The following is a 12301-nucleotide window of genomic DNA, read 5'->3' on the forward strand; positions in this document are numbered from 1 at the left end:
TGCCATAAAACCCCATGTTATTTAGCTACTTACCAGTGCCTTGAATGTAGTTTTTTCCTTGCTGGGAAACGTTTAGACCAGTAATTTAAATAATAGAATTATAAGGGCTGTACGTTTATGTCCCTCTTCCTTCTGTCACTGAGATACACTGACTATCCTTGAGGGTGTATTTTGATACCAGTTGAACCAGTGTAACTCCCAGCGTAAGCTCTTGAGAGCTGAAGGAATGGTTGTGTAGAGTGAGAGGCCCAGTCCTGCTCAGCACTTTGTGACAGCAGCCTGGGATGTGCAGCTGTGGAAAAGCAGGACAACAGGGCCACAGCTCCATGAGGGGAACTTAGTTAAATGTCTTAACATTTGGTGGGTTTTTGTATAAGGCATTGACTGGGCGCTATATATTTGGATTTGTCTCTGTTTACTGTCACATGAGCAAAACACTTCTTCAGAACAGGAGCTGAAATTGCTTTTCCATCTGGGAACCAGAACTAAGTTTGTGATCTGAAGGCCTGTCCTTTCATTACATTATTTGTGAAAAAGCATAATGTGCTGTAAGTAACCAGGGCTGCACTGTCTGACTGTTACACGTCCCCAGAATTATTGGCAGGTGAATGTCTCGGAGAAAGACACCTGCTGCTGCTCTCCAGTTCCCTTTCAGGGCCTGGCCTCCAGCAATTACAGCTTTGAAGCAAAACAGTCCTTTGACATAAAGGGTTTTCTTCTTAATTTAAGTCTTTTGTGAAGTTATTCCATGTGGAAACACTTCTCCTCTGAAGACACACTGACAGGCTTGGGGCTGTTCAGCCTGGAGAAGGCTCTGGGGACACCATAGAACCCCCTCCTAGTATTGAGAGGGGGTTTGCAGGAAAGCAGGAGAGGACTTACAGCAGAGGCATGTGGTGATAGGTCAGGGAGAATGGCTTTAAACTGAGAGTAGGTTTAGAGTACGTGTGAGGAAGAAATTATTTCCAGTAGGGAAGCACTGGCACAGGTTGCCCAGAGAAGTTGTGGATGCCCCATCCCTGGAAGTGTTCAAGGCCAGGTTGGATCAAAGGAACAGCCTGGTCTGGTGGAAGGTGTCCTGTCCATGGCAGTGGGTTGGAACTGGGTGGTCGCTGTGGTCCCTTCCAACCCTAACCATTCTGTGATGCTGTGAAACAAGTTCATATGTTTTGAGTATGTCAGCTTTTTTGCTTTGATGCGCAGAGCCAAATCCTCTTGTCAGCCTTGGCTTGAATACTGTTTGTTTTGATTAGAATTTGTGGGCTCCAAGTCTTGAAGTTCACTTTCTATGCTCTTACTGTTTGCTTAAAGTCATGTGAGTGCTGAGTTTAGAAGCATCTTGTGCAGGGTGAAGTTAGATACTGTTAAATAGATGTATCTTAGCTGAGCTTAGTCCCAACACCAAGTTTGAAATTAAAAAGAAAAGAGTCCTGAAAGAACTGAAGTATTTTTGTTATATGAATTTGAGGGAAAATAGGATTATATGTTTGCATGAATTTTCTTAATGTTCCAGAAACTTGTGCTACCAGTTGAGTTAATGTCAGGTGTATGATGTGGAATGATCACCAAAAAAAGGTTATGTGAAGTAACCTATTCTTCATTGAGAATAGTTTTAGTTTAAACTGTTACAGTTACTCAAATTCTGTCTTGTACTGTAGTATTAAGACATTCATTGCTTTGAACTAATGTAGGAACCTGATGCAGTTGATTAAGTCTCATATGCGCTCACTTCTTTAGGAGAAGGAATTTAAAAGGCTTTTGTTTTTTGTAATATATGCTGTTTGAGATAACATTTTCTGATTGCTGCTTACCAGGTATTTTTTAAATGTTCAAAGTTAGATACTTCTTCCTCTACTGAATGGCAGCTTAATGACAGGTTTTGCATTAATCATTGAATGCATTTCACTTTCAGTGCATGTCAGTATTAATGAGTGAAATGCTGCGACCTCCAGTTCTCTATTCTGATTATGTAAATAATTTCCTCTTTCCTGAAAGGTACAAGGCACAGGGAGGAAAGAAAATGGAAAATGTGTGGGGGTGTGTATATATTGTAACTACTGAATTAGGTCAGTGTTACAGATTTGGGGGAGGTGTTTCTAGTTGAGAAGTCGTTCTGGTTGAAATAAAGGAATAGGGTAGAAGTCTAGAATTTTTAAACTAGACTCACATCATAATTCTTGTGATGAGTTAGTACTTATTAAGATTTTAAGAAGGCAGTTCCTAGAATCTTGCATGAAACAAATCAGTGATACCTTTCAACCCCAAATTTGTATTGCTGCTGTTGAGCCTTTTTGTAGTACAGCACTTGTGATGAAGCACATCTGTGAGCTGCTATTTCATGGGAGCATCATTGTGTAAATAAATTGCTGTATGATTGTTAGAAAGCTTTGTTGTTACATGTTAAGCAGACTCTGGCATTCATTGTTACTGCATGGCAGAGTAGATTTTGTGACATATGTCCTCACTTTCGTATAGCCAGAATACTTAATTTAAAGGAAAAATAGGTCTGTCCCCCTAGATAGGGCTTCGGTAATGCTTATGAATAATAAAATGTATTTTGAAGTCTGCCTCTGTCATCTGGCACCTTGCATTTGTTTTTTTCTGAGACTCTAAGTAGCCAGTTCAGGGAAAAGGGCTGTATGTATTGGGGTATTTCAGTTACTTTTGAAGAGGAGACTTGGAGAAACTCAATTGAAGACCACTCTAGAAGTCAGCTGTATTAGAAAATTGTGTTTGTTCCTTTATCATTGCATGCTAAGATGCCATCCTTTGTGTTTGCTGTGACATGTTATCCTGTAACAGAGTATTGTGTACGTATTTGCTTCTTACCTACCACTTATCCAAGTACCCACATCTGAATTTTTCCGCCTGGCTTTTGAAAAGGTGCTTGAGTTCTCTCCAAAACAAAGTTAACCTGTTCTGCCACATAGGCATGAGATTGCAGACTGTGGAAGCTGAGGTGAGGTTCAGGTGTGCATCTGTACTGGATGGTTGAGCCTGGGAGCAGAGGCTTTTCCTGGAGGACAGTGCCTGGTGTCCTCTGTGTGGGAAGCAGGGGCTCTCTTGGAATGCTGCTTGCACTGGATGGTTTCTTCTGAATGGGGACCATATGGAGTCAAAAACCTACAGTTGTCTTTTCTGGGGCTACTGGAATTCCAAAGAGTCAGCTGGAGCAAAAACTGGCTTTCACTTATGATTTAGTGGTGGATCAGGGTGACATAAGGAGATGGGAAAAATATGTCAAATAGGAATTTTCTCAGTTGGCATCAAAAGCAAGTATCAGCTATTGACTCAGTCTTCAAAGCTTCATACACTGCTTGAGTAGCAGTGGAGGAGTGAGTTTGTCACTTAACAGGGTTCTGTCTGCATCTCCTGTGCTAAAACATCCATTCAAAGCTTTGGGTAAAGGTGGCAATTTCTTTTAATGTGGCTTGTACCTGGTGTAGGGCAACCCTGGATGTATGAACAGACTGGGGAATGAGGTACTGGAAGGCAGTTCTGCAGAAAGGGGCCTGGGAGTCCTGGTTAATGGAGAGTTGAATGTGGGTCAGCAGAGCCAGGAGGGACATCCATGTCCTGCAGGACATCAGGGACAGCATGGCCAGCCAGGCAAGGCAGGGGATTGTCCCGCTCTGCTCTGGGCTGGGGCAGCCTCACCCTCAGCTGGTGCCCAGCAGTGTGGGAGGGGCCATGAGGTTGGCAAAGGGCCTTGAGGGGAAACCATGAGAGGAAGGTCTGTTCAGCCTGGAAGAGACTGAGGGGAGACCTCAGTGCAGCCACAACTTCCTTGTGAGGGGAAGAGGAGGGACAGGCACTGATCTCTGCTCTGTGGGGACAGTGACAGGACCAAGGGAATGGCCTGGAGCTGTGTCAGGGGAGGTTTAGGTTGGGTATTAGGAAAAGGTTCTTCCTCCAGAGGGTCATTGAGCACTGGCACAGGCTCCCCAGGGCAGTGGTCACAGCACCAGCCTGACAGAGCTCCAGAAACATTCGGTCAGTAGTTTTGGGCATGTGGTGTGACTCCTGGGGATGGTTCTGTGCTGTGCCAGGAGTGGGACTTGATGATCCTTGTGGGGCCCTTCCAACTCGGCGTATTCTGTTGATTCTGGGATAGCGTGCTGAATCCAAAATCAGAAATAGTAAAAATGAGATGTATATAAAAACTAACATAGAGTATCCATTAGAATTCAGCTGGATACAGGCAGTTTGAATTGTTCTAATGGGCTGTCTGTACACTTAAAACCAATCTGTCACTGCATCAGTTTATATTCGTTTAATTATAGATAGGTATAAAGGCTATTCTTCAGCTGAGCCAAACTGTGTCTTGGTGTGTTGTAACTCTAAAAAATTGAAATTGAATAGTCTGAATTAAAGAGGTGATGCAAATTTAGAGTTTCATGGTTAATTAGTTCTAGAGAGATTAAAGCAGTGGTGTGTTCTCTGTGGGCATGCAGTTTGATGTTTTCTCTGAAGCATACATGGTAAACGAGTGGCTGAGAACAGGACTGGTAAACCACTGCCTTCTAATGCTGTTTAGATTGCATGAATTGGATTATGATTGCATTTATGAGAGTATGTTTATATATTCTGTAATTGAAAGGAAAATACCTGAGCAAGGATATCCCTGCAATTGAGAACATGCAGATACTACAAGATGCAGTCAGATGATTTACTGGAGATGGAATATTTTTAATTAGCTGTTGCATAACTTGAAGTTACTATTGTGTGTCTTGAGGACGTCACACAAATGTGGAGGGAAAAGTGATGAACTCAGGAAGTTGGCCTTGTCTAATGCACATGGCTAAGACAAGTGAAATCTGTGGAAGCCCTGAAATACACTTTCCTCGGAATGTAATTTAAGTAATTTACATGGAGAATTATTATTAGACTCTTAAGCAAACAATCCCTAAATAAGAGGAAGAATAAAATAGATTATTCCTTCATGTAAATGTTTTGTATTTACTAGCATCTACAAAATACATAGTATTTTTGTAGAATGTTTCATTCTAGGAATTAGCAAGATTTTGAGTGAATTGGCTATTTCAATAGTAGCTTTCTTGTATCTCTTGGTTAAGTTGTGTTACTTGCCTTGAGCAGAATGGAATTTACAATGCTTTGCCCACATCCTTCAGCTAAGCAGAGAGACACAATCTGAGGGTAAATTCACAGTAATGTTGGTCAGTCTGACAGGAGAGCTGCAGTTTGTCCTGGCTGGCATTGGGGTGAGTACTCTCTAGCCTTGCAGTGTACCACTTCAGATAATTAAAGAAACCGAAAAATAATCAGTCTTTGTACATTTGGCAGGGTTTTGTTGTTGTTTCCTTTAGTACTCTGAACCAGCTCACTTCATGATAATTCAGCCCAAAGCATTAGAATAGGGAAGAGATGAAATCAAGCAGCTTGTCCTTGGTGTCAGCTGTTGTGGAACTGCAGCTGCAGGTGGACACTTCTGCCTGCAATTTAAGCCAGCCTGGACCAGGATTGCTGCTGAAATGAGCTGGTTTACCCTTTTACTGCTTCTTTGCTGCCTCCACAAGTTTTTGATGTGGCCGTTGTGCGACCCAGCCCTGTTAAGGAAGAATGGTGGTGATTACAGGTTTATTGTGGTGGTGGTTGGCTTAGGGCTGCAGAAGAGTGCAGTGTGAGCTGGCAGCAGTTTGGTTTCACTGGTTTATGTGAGTACCTTGAAATCTCCATCAGGTAGTGCAGGAGTACTGACTGCATTGAACTGCAGTAGACTGCAGTGTGTGTGTATGTATATATATGTGGCAAGAAACTTCTTCATGCTGGTACTTTTCCCTTAGTGATCTTTATAAACATCAGTAGAAGACAAATACACAGGAGGGCATTTTTTAAAAAACACAGATTAAATACCAAATATATTAGTTTTAAAAAATGCATTTCAAAAATCAGTTTCTTCCTAAAGAAAGTTTTGAGTTGGTAATGTATTTGTTCTGGTCTTAGGCTTACTAAGCCTTATGAATATGAATTATTGAAAGCGAGAGATGGATTACAGTTGAGTGTTTTGAAACAATACAGTTTTATTCAAAAGTAAACATTTATTCTAGTGATATTATTAGAGATCTCTAAGTTTGGTGCTGTTAATATTGGAGACTGGGCAGAGGAGTTAGAGGGTATTCAGTCAGTTTTTATAGTGTATGTAATGCCTTGCAAATTTACACAGTATAAGAAAAGATTTTATTTAAAGTGTCTTGGAGAAAGATAACAGCATTGAAACTTGAGATGAGACATCATAATAAAACACTTAGGAATGTGCACAGTGTTAAAACAGAAATTTCACTCCAGTTGTTAACTTGAGGTTTTGGTGATTGGATCAGGAACTCAGCACTGCCAGATGCCTCTTGCTGGAAGCTCATACAGCTCTTTCTATCACCTTACTTGGCTTTTTAACTTTCTGAGAACTGTTTTTATTTTATGTGGTGCTTGGAAGTCTGAGTTGCTCTGGGAAATTACATTTCATCTTTTGTGGTTATACAATGCCTGGTGGTATAGAGTGGAATTGCAACTCTATTTGTCTGTATATAACACAGTGAAGTTGCAACACAGTGAATATGGAATTGTTGTTATACAATTACAAGTTCAACAAATCTGATGTCACAATTTTCTTCATATAATCTGCTAGACTGCTTGGTGGGGATGTGATGGGCTTCCTAGTGGGGCTGAAAGGCCAGTGGACACAGGCTTTCACAGGCACATGCTGGATAAAGGGCACACAGGTCAAATTCCCTGGGTGAATACTGATGTGCTAAAGGGGGTTTGGCTGCAGGGTCTCTATTAGTCTCATCTGAGGTAGAATCAGTTTCTTAACTCCCTCTGACATCTGCGGTTAGACAGTGTCAGGAGGAGAGTATTGGAAAAGATTACAAATTTGGCCTTTTAGGCTCTTAATCAGGTCGTTGCTACATAGACCTTGAGCAGCGCCATGAATTCAGATGGAGAATCTACTACAGGAATTCAGGCATAAAAGAGTGAGAGTAAACAGCTGCACACATTTACTCTGAATGCAGAATAAACAGCCACATATTTGGAATGTGTGTCAGCTTCTCAATGGTATAAAGGTGATTATAAGTGTAATGTTTACTTAGAGCATTAAAATAATGTTAAATATTTCAAATGTGGCTTTGTCAGTTGTATTCCATAAAAAGAAATACTAAGTCTAAAATAGAAGATTCTCTGTAGAAGTGTATTTGTTTCTGTAATGTTCTTTTCCAAGTGTGGATTGTGTTTCTGTGTATGTGTTAATACAGGATATTGTCTTTTTTTCTTCCCCTTCAGATTATGCAATGGTCTCTGCAAGATGGCATGTTCTTGAGTTGGAGCTTTTTAAGGCAAACATATGCTGGTACTTCAACTTTACTAAGTGGACTATAATTTCTTCTCTCACTTCAACTACATAAGCAGACAAAATTGCAAAGATCTGCCCTGTGTCGAGTATGACAGCCACGACTCGTGGCTCTCCAGTAGGAGGGAATGATAGCCAGGGCCAGGCTCCTGATGGACAGTCCCAGCCTCCCCTCCAGCAGAATCAGGTATGGTATTAACAGTCAATTCATCTAAAAATAAAGGAATTTATTATTTAGAAGTAGTGTTTCTGAATTACTTGAATTTGCGTATTTCTGGAGATTTCTTGTTAAGTTAGACATTTTTGTGTGTGTCTGGAAGTACAATATTTTTAGGGATGAAGGCAGTGGTATTGGCTAATTAAGTAGGGTTAAAGAGGATGGCATTGCAAAAAATGCTCCCTTTTCAGGTAGTGGCATAATTCTTTCAAGCATACCTGTTTTGGATAAGAAGCCTTCTTGGATTAATACCAGAAGCTTCCTTGGAACCACATTGTAGAATCTGCCACAGATTGGTAAAACCACACTACATCTGTGAGTTCAGTTTCTGCTCTGTTCTGCAGAAGTACTTTCTGGATAAAGCAGCTTATTCAGGTATCAGCCCTTCCAGAACAGCTGCATCCGGGTCTCTGTTCATTGTACTTGACTTCCTGAACAGCTTCTCATGTTCCCTGCTTTCAGAAGAAAAGCAAAAGCTTTCATGTATTACATCACAGTGTAATGATTCTTTTTTGTTGGGGGAAAAAATGCCAAGAAGATGCTTTTAAACGATATCATGTAAAGCAATAACTATTTAAGAGAAGAACCACACCTTATAATTTAATTCAGTATAAAAATGGTATTTTTTAATACCATGAGGTTTAGTGATTGCTCCTTCCTGAGAGTGAGTTGTACTTTGATATGTATGGTGGGCTGGTCCTGAACTGCCAAGGAAGTCTCCACAGTTGCTGAATCCCTCTGCCTCAGTGGGATGGGGAAGAGAATTAGAAGGAAAAAGTGAGAAACTGTTTGGGCTGAGATAAATGCACTTGGATAAATGAAGGGGTAGGGGGAAATAAGTGATGCAAGTGTCATCGCTCACTACCAGCTGATGGATGCCCAACCAATCCTCAAGCAACAGCTGCCTTGGGGAAAAAAAAACCCCTTTGTTTTATTGCCAAGTGTGATGCTCTGTGGCATGGAGTATCTTTTGGGTCATTTCAGGTCAGCTTTCTGGGCTGTGTGCCCCCCCAGCCTCTTGCCCTTCTAACTGCTGGGGGCAAAGTGAGAATCACAGGATGGGTGAGGTTTGAAGGGACAACTGGTGGTCATCTAATCCAGGCTCCCTGCTCAAGCTGAGTTCCCTAGACCACCTTACTGGGGATTGTGAGCAGACAATATATCTCTAAAGAAGGAGACTCCATAACCTCTCAGACAGTCCATTCCAGTTCTTAGTCAGCCTCACTGTTAAGTTCTTCTTCATGTTCAGGTGGAACTTCTAGTGTTTCATTTTTTGCCTGTTGCCTCTTGTGCTATTGCTGGGCATCACCAAATGGAATGTGATCCATCCCCTGACACCATTCTGCAGATACTGATGAGGTTCCCTCTAAGCCATCTCCAGGTAAAAAGGCCCAGTCCCCTCAGCCCTTCCTCAGTGAGATACTTCAGTTCCTTCATCATCTTTGCCACTCTCTACTGGACCTGTGCCAGGAACTCCACATCTCTCCTGTACTTACGAGTCCCAGACTGGACACAGCGTTCCAGGTGATCCTCACAGAGCTGAGCAGAGGGGCAGGATCACCTCCCTGACCTGCTGGCAGCGTTCTTCTTAATGCACCCTAGGATCCCATTGGCCTTCTTGGCCACAGGGACATGGTGCTGGCTCAGGGACAGCTCTTTGTCCACCAGGAGCCCCAGGTCCTTCTCCCCAGAGCTGCTTCCCAGCAGGTCAGTCCCAGCCCGTCCTGGTGCCTGGGTTGTTCTTCCCCAGTGCAGGACCCTGCATTTGCCTTTGCTGGATTTCAGGAGTTCTCTGCCCATCTCTTCATCTTGTGGATCCCCTCCCAAGGGCTGCACAGCTCTCTGGGGTATTGGCTCCTTCTCCCAGCCTTGTCACCAGAGAACTTGCTGAGGAGGCATCTGCCCCTCACCCAGGTCATTGATGAATAAGTTAAACAGTCCTGGGCCAAGTATTGAACTCTGGGGGCCACCACTGGTGACAGGCCTCCAACTGGACCCTGTGCCACTGACTACCAACCTCTGGGATCTGCCAGTTCTCAGTCCACCTCACTGTCCACTCACCTTTGCCTTGCTTCTTGAGTTCATGAATGCAGCTGCTGTGAGAGACAGTTGTCAGAGCCTTGCTGAAGTCAAGGCAGACAACATCCCCTGCTCTCTCCTCATCCATCCAAGTAGTTGTTTCATTGTAGAAAGCAGTCAGGGTGGTTGAGCACAATTTACCTTTAGTGAATCCATGCTGACCTCTCCTGATCATCTTATTGTCTTCCATGTTGTAGAGACGGCCTTGAGTGAACTATTCTGTCACCTTTCCAGGGGTTGAAGTGAGGCTGACTGGCCAGTAGTTCCCTGGTTCTTCCATCCTGCCCTTATTGAAGACTGGGGTGATATTTGCTTTCTTCCAGCACTCAGGCACCTCTCCTGCCTCACTATGGTTCCAGCAGTTCTCTCAGCATTTGTGGGTGCATCCCATCAGGGTCCATGGACTGTGGATATGAAGTTTCATTATATGGTCTCTACCCAATCTTATCAACCAAAGGAAACTTGTTTCCTCCAAACCTCCTCTGCAGTCTCCTGGTTGAGGCAGCAACAGGACCACATTTACCCCATGTATTTGAAGAAGTCCTTGTTGTTACCCTTGACATCCTTAGCCAGGTTTAATTCCAAGTGAGCCTTGGCTTTCCTCACTGCATTTCTTCCTACCCTGACAGCATCCCAGGTGGCCTTTCCTGCTTCCACCTCATGGCATCTCCTCCTATGTCTGAGTTCTGACAGGAGTTACTAAAGAGAAGAACATACCTTGAATCTGTGCCAGCACTGTTCACCAACAGACAAAACACTGGTGTGTTACCAGTGCTGTTTTGGTCACAAATCCAAAACCCAGCACCCTACAGGCTTCTGTGAACAAAATAACACTCCCTGCCAACCAGATTAATACAGCAGGTGAAAGATGTTCTTGAGGTCTTGTCTTCTTAAGTCTTGCTCTTAGTTCATACTGTGTATGAATAATAAGTGACATTGGCAAAATGGATTGTGTTTTGCGTGGCCCATCAAAGTGGATGTAACAATCGTGTTCTTTGAGGTTGGTTAGTAGATGGTTATAGTAATGAGTCACTCATTTTTAGCAAACTCTTGAAGAAAGTATTTTTTATGATTGGTTTTCAACAAAAGCACAGAGGAAAACATCTCTCTCCTTAAACTAGTCAACTTTTCTGGACAAGATTTATAAAAACTGGACCATCAGTGTGTTTATTTCATCTTCTGTAAAAGTGATCTGCTGAAAGTAGAAGCTGTTACCAAAAAAAAAAAACCCACTTTCCTCACTGGGAAAGTAGCTTGATTTTTAAACTGCAAAGACAGAAAAAAGGTAGCACATTGTGTGCTCTGTTTTTTGTTAATAAATCTGAAATAACTTTTTTTTCATATTGATCTGTACTTGAGATTATTCTTTGGAGTACATTATGACAGAAAACTGCCAAAACAAGTGGAACACAAGTGCAGGTAATACTTAAAGTATTTTCCATCCCAATTTTAGACTTCTTCACCTGATTCTTCCAATGAGAACTCCCCAGCTACCCCGCCTGATGAGCAGGGCCAAGCTGATGCTCCACCCCAGCTTGAAGATGAGGAGCCTGCATTTCCACACACAGACCTGGCAAAGTTGGATGACATGATCAACAGGTATTTTTACTCTTTTATGACAAGGTGTAGATAATTTGTGCAATCATCTTCATTGTGGAATCAGAATTTTTGTATCTTTGTTTCACTGGATTTCTTGAAAAGCTTTTTTTTATTGGGTAAAATTGTAAAGAGACAGAAGATTAAAGCAGAATGTGTTTTTGTTTGGGTTGGTTAGTGTAATACTTGTCAGGGCATTTAAAAATCTATTTACTGAGCCTATATTTAAAAGCATTACGATGGGGCAAGAATTCTTGATTTTTTCAGAAGCACAATTGAAATTGAGTTTGTTTGTTTTTGAATATAGGCCTCGATGGGTTGTTCCTGTATTGCCAAAGGGGGAATTAGAAGTTCTTCTAGAAGCTGCTATTGACCTAAGTAAAAAAGGTAACTGAAAGAGATTTTATTATTGGACTGGTGTGCAATGTTTTTTTTACTTCTTTTGAATCCCTGGTGAAGGCTTAAAAATTGTTAATAATTTCTGTTACAACCCTGGTGCTGAAGATTGTGTCAGAGTGCTGTGCAAAATCTTCACAGATGAGAACTTTGAAAAGCCATTAATTTAGTTAGAAATAGGTGCCTTAGCATGAGAAGGGAAGTTGAATAAGCTCAGAGATGTAAAAATCCTGTCATTCCTGTCATACCTGTTTTCTGTATTCACTTTGATATCACACCTAGTGGGTTTGGTCTTTATAACAGATGCTAAAACTCAAAGAATTCAAGTTGTTTTTATTTTTTAATAAGTTTCTAGTCTAGCCTTCAAATATTGTGCGATAAATTTTTGTTCAGATTTGGCATACATGTTCTTTTAAGAATATCAGAGAAAAGTTAGCATTTTTAACTATTAGTCTAAGCATGGCTTAGACTAATGGTCCTACCAGTGCTTGCTGGTGTCTCACTTGGGAGTAAGAGAGTTCCATATCAGGACAGTGTGTGCATGTTTATTAAATTGTACTGGTAAGATTGACAGGTTTGCCAAGTGTTCTGGAAAGTTCTGTTCTCCTGGGAGGTTGCTTGTGTTTGAATAATAACAAAAGTCACAGCAG

General features: G+C 41.8%; 1 protein-coding gene across 2 annotated transcripts in view; it reads left to right on the forward strand.

The window, feature by feature from the left end:
• The window catches only part of USP9X (ubiquitin specific peptidase 9 X-linked), a 94694-nt gene that overhangs the window by 16194 nt on the left and 66199 nt on the right, over positions 1-12301 (forward strand). For both annotated transcript variants that reach the window (XM_062488120.1, XM_062488119.1), the window contains exons 2-4: positions 7297-7550; positions 11113-11258; positions 11563-11642. In XM_062488120.1, coding sequence (XP_062344104.1) covers positions 7455-7550; positions 11113-11258; positions 11563-11642 — 322 coding nt within the window. In that variant the 5' untranslated portion in view covers positions 7297-7454. The remainder of the gene's footprint in view (positions 1-7296; positions 7551-11112; positions 11259-11562; positions 11643-12301) is intronic.

This window comes from Cinclus cinclus, chromosome 2 (assembly GCF_963662255.1).
Source record: "Cinclus cinclus chromosome 2, bCinCin1.1, whole genome shotgun sequence".
In the NCBI taxonomy this organism is placed as follows: domain Eukaryota; kingdom Metazoa; phylum Chordata; class Aves; order Passeriformes; family Cinclidae; genus Cinclus; species Cinclus cinclus.